Here is a 7,124-nt window from a genome sequence, read left to right on the forward strand (position 1 = left end):
GGGTCCAAAACCATGGCTTCGAGATGGATTTCCGTGGGAAAAAAGATGGTCTGTGTGCAGCGAGAGACTGGATGACAGCGGTTGATACCTCTGTCAAAGAAGGATAAGAGATCCACCAAAGCGAAACCAAACCCTCCCCTTGGGCGTGATTCAAAACTGCTTTGACTCGGAGTGCCCTTTGACTCCTGGAAATTCTGCGACCGACCGAAAAGGAGAAGCGAAAGGACGTCAAGAAGTTCAATCGGGATTCGTTGAGTCCATCGACGGCCTCGCAGTTGCGTTGATGCCTCTTGATTGGCTTAGACTGGATAGTCGGATCCGTCTGTTCAGCTGCCTTTTGTCGGATGATCCCCGACTCCATTCTTTTCCTATTGCGTCCAGAGAGAAAGAGAGAGAAAGAGAGAGAGATATATACCCACCAAAAGTATAAACTCCATTTCTCTCTTCAACTTCCTCTTTCCTAATTGATTTCAATGTCCATCCCGCTGGCTGCCCCGTATTCAAGGCACCCAAGGCATCTACTCTGTTCTGTCATGATCTCGTATGACACTAGCCCCTTCTGGGTATAGTTAGCGGGAGTGAACATAATGAGTCAGCAGCACTCCACCAATGGGGATGCTTGATTCCTCTTTTTGGCGGCCTTTGGATTCCTTTGCGGCGCAGTTCCAGATCTTCTTTCAGCCCTCTTCTTCCTCCCCCCTCCTCTTCTCGTCATCTATCTCTCTTACTTCATTTCTTTCTTCGGCCTTGGATCGGCTTGCCGTGCTCTTCATTGGGCTAACAGCATTCAGCACCCTCAAGTGGTGTGCTCTCAATGTGCTGGGTGAAGCTCTCCTCCCCCACACCCCATTCCGTGTCGTGACGAGTCCCAATGATGGCGAGTGTCCTGTGTAGACACTCGTCTCGAGCCGCCTGCATCGGATTGCGATTCTCCCACCCACCAGAGAAGTGACCCGTTCGTCTGCCCCCACACGGTCCGAAGTGATGTCGAAGGGCTGCTATACCTGTCGTCGCCGCCGCATCATCTGCGACAACGGCTTGCCAACATGCCGCAAGTGCCGCGATGCGGGGAAGGAATGTCTGGGGTATCAGAAGCCCCTCGTCTGGGTCAAGGGAGGTGTGGCCAGTCGGGGAAAGATGATGGGTCGCAGCTTTAATGAGGTTATGCGCCCTTCAGATCTTAGGCGCGGTGACTCGAGCCCCTCTTCCTCCAGCAATGCGTCGCCGCCGTCAGCTGCCGATTCGCCTACCCAGTCTATCGACATCAGCTTATGCGTACCCCCCAACGTGTCGGGCATCCAGGGTATCCCAGAACCGATCCAGTCGGAGGATAATGATGATCAGGATACGCAAGTTGTCTTGCAAAGAGCTACTTCCGTCTCCGCACCATGGGGCCTGGTGGATCCGCTGTTCAAGGACCTGAGTCAGCTGTCACGGTTCTACATTGTGCATTGTATGTTTTCCCGGTTTATCTACCTGTGTGATCCCTGTCTAATCATCCCGAAGTCAACCAGAACCTTGCCAATTACCTCACCCTCTACTCCGAGACCGGCAATCCGTACCGTGACCTCATTCCCCTGGTCGGCGACTCTCCTCTCCTCGCCCACGTCCTCGCTGCCACCGGTGCCTTGCATTATGCCATCCTGGCGAGCGGGGACTTTTCCCTGACGCCATGGTTGTCGGAGGGTTCCCCAGCAGACCGCACCCTCCTGTCTCCCGAAGAGGTAGAAAAGTCCGTGATCACCTCGATGTCTCGGCGCCCGTCGTCCAAGGTATATGAGCATTTTCTCGGACTCAAGCAGCGCGCCTTAGGGCAGTTATCGAGCGACATCCGGGATCCCGTCTTGCGCAATGATAACAGGACCCTCGCTGCGATCACAGTCCTCGCTCTGATGGATGCTATTGAATCGGGAGATGGCGCCTGGAAGTTCCACCTCGAAGGGGCCAAAAAGCTTCTCAAAGGCCGCCAAGAACAGGGGGCCTCCAGTCCGCCTCAATACCTCGTCAAATGGCTGGAAGATTTCGCTGTCGACGGCATTCTCCTGTAAGCCATATAACCTTCTCCCAGATAAGCGACACACATACTGATACATCTCCCAGCATCCAACTCATGGGCTCCACCCTCGCTCGCCCAGGGTCCCTAACCAAACCCTTCTATACCTCCAGCATGGGCCCCGCCATGCTCAAACGCCTCGAAGAAACCTCCTACGTCGGCTGTCCAGCCTATCTCCTCGAAGTCATCCTACTCATCCACGCCGGCCTCTACTTCGACCCGGACGTCGACCCCAACTCACAGCCCTCCATGATCTTCACCTCCGCCTTCCTCTCCCAAGACACCAACCCCCTCCAATCCCCCGGCGCTCTCCTCCAACACATCCAAGCCTTCGACCCCTCCGCCTGGGCCGAGTCCATGCAAAGCTGCTACTACCTCGCAGACCTCTCCATGCGAACCGCCCTAGCCACCGTCTTCAAAGGCGCCGTCTACCTCTACGCTAGTCGCGTCCTCTCCCGACCGCGTCCCGGTGCCGCAACCATCCCCAACCACTTCGGACTCCCCTCCGACCACGCCGAAGTGGCAGACCTCATCATCCGCAAAATCGCTCTCATCCCTATCGAAGATCCCCATTTCAAATGCCTCATTTGGCCCACCTTCATTGCCGGCGCAGAATGCAGAGACCCCTCCCAGCGTCCCTTTGTACTCAACAAACTGCGCGCTCTGTACTTCAACATCACTAGCGTGAACGTCCGCAACGCAGCTTGGGTTTTGAGCCTGATGTGGCAGAAACAGGATCAGAAGAAGGCTGAGAAGGAACAACAGCAGCAACGGCCTACCACTACCACCGATAATTACCCCCATGACGATGTTAATGATGATGACGATGACTTTGATTGGATTCAGGAATTGGATAATTCCAGGATTGACTGGTTGTTTATATAACTGTTTCTCTGAAATATTATTGTTCTTCTCCTCTCTTCTTCACTGGGATGGAAGAGATACCTCTTTCGGGGAAGGGAAGATATCCTATATTTCACTTATTGTATATAGATGATATAATACATAATTGTACAGTGCAACTTCTCTTTCTGGACTTGGTATATCAGACGTTACTTGATAGTTTAATCAGTAGTATGAACAATGATTCTTCTATAGTAGAATATATTCTCGCACTGCACCAAAGCAGCGCGGAAAAAAAACGAAAAAAAAAAAAAAAACGAAAAGGAAAGGAAAAGAAAGATAATTGACTACAAGCCGTCAAAGGGATTCATTCTTTCTCCAAGTTTACACTTTCATCTCTGCTTTTATTCCTGGACTACACCTAATAACATCAAATATGAATGATTTTCAGGAATGAACCCTATGTAACAAGACCACGGGACTGTCTGTAGATTGTGCATTGAAGGGAGTAGAAAAGAGAACAAGAACTGAGATGGGAGGTATAATGAATAAGGATTATAAAATGAAGGAGAGGTTTGGTGGACAAGTAGATAGTAGGGAGAGAAGAGAAGAGAAATATAGTGAATACTAATCACTCAAACACACAAACATACAGCAAAATGGTAAGAGGTAACCGATCAAAATAACTCCGAAAACGCTCAGTATAGTAGAAAGAACACACGGACAAGATCCCTAAGAGTAGGAGCAAGACTGCAAGGTGGTGACAGTAGTGTAGAAAATTGAAGAGGTAAGTCCCCGCGCTTTTTGAAGATGAATAGATGATGGTGATAAGAATGTACTGTTGTAGCGCACTGTCCCAGACATGGCGACGATTGGAAGTGGAGTGGGTGTAGGTTCAACTGCCAGATCGGTTTATCGCAAATGCGCGGAATATATATATCGGAAGAGAGAAGAAAGAGTAGATTGAGGAGAAGTCGAGAATGGGGAAGAAGAAAATTGAGAGAAATGGACAAAGTAAATGAAAACAACCAGATGAGGGATATATGCATACTCCTGCCCATCTAAATGCAGCAAGTTCAACAGGGAATAAAAACACGCTCATCATTGCGAAGATGCAAGGCAAGGCAACAAGCAAGCCACGTCACAAAGGAAAATTTCTTACAATAGATGCAAACGTACAAAGGAAACAAGCAAGTCGCCGGCTGAAGTTCATGACTGAATCCCGGTGATAAGAATAATAGCTTTAAGTATAATAGTCCAAAGCAAGCCCTGCCATTGGCAGGGATGGTAGAAAAGTATCGCCAATCACACACGCAGGAAACTCTCAGGGATATCAAGCAAAAGACGGAGACGAGATATGTTCCAGGTACAATGAAGAGACTTTGTATGTATGCGACCCTGCGCAATGGTTTATAAGCTGGACTAGGGGAAGAGGAGAGTCCAGGGGAACGGAGGGGTTGGGGAAGGAAGAAGACAAGGAATTGAGGTGAGTTGGGCAGTAGAGGTATAAGCGGCGAGCACGAAAGGCTTAGAAGACTGCTGCCAGACCATTCTTGGAGTGACGGCGACTGAATCGCTTCTTGCCTTTGACGGACTCTGTGTCTGTGTTCTGGTGCTTGACCAATGTGGCTCGTCCCGCGGGAGCACTCTCGTTCTGAACCTCAGAGCTGCGGTCAAGAGTATTGGCATGGCTCGACAGTCCGGAGGACAGATCGCGGAAGGCGTCATCAGAATAAGAGCCGTTGCCCTGCTGAGACAGGGCCATTTCCCGCGCGCGGTCTAGGCTATCGAGCCACTCCTGGGCCGATACGGCGGTGGCGCCCATGTTGCTGGACGAGGGCTTCGGATCCTCAAAGACAAAGTGTTTGTCGCGCTATGTGTCAATGTTAGAAGCAATATACCGAATCTTGTGAAGAGAGTTCACATACCGTATCCACCACCCAGCACGAGAATCCCTTGGAATCCGTCGACGTTCGATATGACGTGCCTGGGGTCAGGAGGGAAAGCTCCAGTTTCGCCTTCTTCTCGTCCCCTCCAGATGCAGCCATGATGATGCGCCCAGATGAAGTAACCATCACCAAGCGCTGCCGCTTCTTGGTGGTGCTGCCGCCAAAGAAGCGGGAGAACTTCCGGGGTGCTTCGTACTCGCCCCCATGTTTCGAGACGGGACTGTGGGCTGCTGGGGATGATAGAACCACCAGGTTACCGAGTTTCAAAATTCGCTCGTTGGTTTTGGTCAAGACTGGGGACCATTCGATGTCCAGTTGACTGGGAGGTGGTAGTTCGGTTACCAGTCGGGGCATCACACGCGAACTGACATTAGTGCTCGAGGCAGCCGGGTTAGCGCTGGAGGCATAGCCTTCACCACCACCGCCGTTCAGCTTGATCGGCTCACGCGGCGGTGGAACATACGCCTTCAGACGAGGCGCCTTGCGCTTCCATAAATCCGGGCCCCATGTGATTCCCTGGAAGAACTCATGGTTCTTGATATGCTCGATGGGCAAACGACGGGCTGGATCCAAAACAAGAAGGCGTTCAACGAGATCGCGGGCGACGGCAGGGAAGCCGGCAGGGAAGTCGTAATCGAGCGCAACGATCTTCTGAAACGTCTGATATTCGTTCCCGGCTTTGAAGGGAGGCCGACCCGCTAAAAGCTGGAAAATGATGCAGCCAAAGGCCCAGAGATCGCTGGCCTTGCAGGCATTCTTATCCGTCAGAAGTTCCGGGCTTACATATTCTGCTGTGCCCACGAACGAGCTGGCTCGTTCGTCCTCCGGGATTTCGGTAGAGTCTAGCGGGGGCATCCCGCTGGAGTTCTGAGGTTTCCGTTGACTCTTGAGGATCTTGGCTGTTCCGAAATCGGTGATTTTGATGTGCATCTGACTGTCGAGGAGAACATTTTCCGGCTTGAGATCCCGGTGAATCACACCGCGTTTATGCATGTAGTCTATTGTGTCTAGAATCTGAGCACCATAGAACCGTGTACACTCCTCGTCGAAGGTGGTCATGCGCTTCAACACGCCCAGCAACTCGCCTCCTTTGCAGAGATCCAGCACGAAATATAACGAGCGCTCATCCTGAAACGTGTAATATAGTCGGACAATGCCCGGGTGTTCGGTAAGCCGGTTGAGGGTGTCCTTCTCGATGTTCACATATTTCACCTTCTTCTCCTTGATGATGTGTCGCTTATCCAGGATCTTGATGGCATATTCCTTCAGCGTTTGCCGGTCGGTTCCCAGGACGACGGTACTGTAAGAGCCCTCGCCTAGCGTGTGAGCAAAAGAAAAGTCCCGGACGCCCTTTTTAATGTAACGCGCAACCGGCTTGCCGTTGGCGTCAATCTCCTGCCTCACGGCGACCGCTGCACCACGATCCTGCCAGTCCTCGCTGCTCGCACCGGGGCCATTCTCCATGGCATACGGAGAGCCTCCCATCTGTGGCGTCGCTCCACCCCGCGCGTGAGCCCTGGAAGTTTGACGCATGATCATGGGACCGTTGGTTGGCGGCAACTGGGCGGTTCGATATGAGCGATCATTGTGGTTATTGTCGCGGACGGGAACACCGGCCTGAAAAGCCGCGGAACCACCGCGAGATTCCGCACGTGCTTGACTTTCGGAGGCGGAGGAGGCCGCGGAATCGGTACGAATACGATAGGAACCCTCCCGAGCAGCTGCCAGTGTTGATGTGGATCCGTTCGCGTAGAAGGCGGACATAGGCCGGGAGGACTGCGGAGCAGGGTGTGATTGTGAGGACGACGCGTAAGGAGTGAATTGAGGACTCGTCTGCTGCGGGAGGTCAGAGTAGGGATTGTAGAGGGAGCTCCGGTTGTCTCGCGGCTTCATTGCGGGCTCGACTGAGGGGGAGGTGAGGGTGTCTTGCAGATCTGTCGTGGAGGCAGGAGCAGACGGTCGGGGAGGAGTTGTCGATAGAGAACTGGCCGGTCGTTCGGAGACGATGGTAGGTTCGCGCACCAGCTCGGGTTCCGTTACATCTGCAGCACTGGCAGCGGGCGTTGTTGCAGCATCTTCGGACGAATGTAAGGAAGAATCATCGGGATTTGCGATGCGGAGTCCCCCTAACGATTGGGATAGGCTGAGATCCCCATCCATGATGGAGGTAGCGATGGGTTTGGTGATACACCAAACCTAATTCTTGGGGGAGAGCAGGATGAGGGTGGAGGAGGGAGGAAGAGTTGGGTTTCAAAGGGGGGGGTTGTGGGAGGAGGAGG

At 52.6% G+C, this 7,124-nt stretch overlaps 3 protein-coding genes across 3 annotated transcripts; 1 reads left to right on the forward strand and 2 right to left on the reverse strand.

Moving 5' to 3' along the window:
- The first annotated feature begins 502 nt into the window (after positions 1-502).
- Positions 503-3,009, forward strand: BO79DRAFT_291179 (Zn(II)2Cys6 transcription factor). Its single transcript, XM_025688964.1, has 3 exons — positions 503-1,453; positions 1,507-2,044; positions 2,101-3,009. Exons 1-3 carry the CDS (start codon positions 985-987, stop codon positions 2,936-2,938), a joined length of 1,845 nt encoding a protein of 614 aa, XP_025534365.1. The 5' UTR covers positions 503-984; the 3' UTR covers positions 2,939-3,009.
- Positions 3,010-3,473: 464 nt separating this feature from the next.
- BO79DRAFT_67868 (uncharacterized protein) lies at positions 3,474-4,190 on the reverse strand. The gene has a single exon (XM_025689588.1). It carries the CDS (start codon positions 3,955-3,957, stop codon positions 3,595-3,597), a length of 363 nt encoding a protein of 120 aa, XP_025534366.1. The 5' UTR covers positions 3,958-4,190; the 3' UTR covers positions 3,474-3,594.
- Positions 4,191-7,124, reverse strand: BO79DRAFT_67867 (PDPK1 family serine/threonine-protein kinase). Its single transcript, XM_025689587.1, has 2 exons — positions 4,825-7,124; positions 4,191-4,769 (listed from the first exon to the last, which is right to left on the reverse strand). The coding sequence occupies exons 1-2, from the start codon at positions 7,003-7,005 to the stop codon at positions 4,425-4,427; spliced, it is 2,526 nt and encodes an 841-aa protein (XP_025534367.1). The 5' UTR covers positions 7,006-7,124; the 3' UTR covers positions 4,191-4,424.

Source organism: Aspergillus costaricaensis, assembly GCF_003184835.1.
Source record: "Aspergillus costaricaensis CBS 115574 unplaced genomic scaffold BO79scaffold_54, whole genome shotgun sequence".
NCBI lineage: Eukaryota > Fungi > Ascomycota > Eurotiomycetes > Eurotiales > Aspergillaceae > Aspergillus > Aspergillus costaricensis.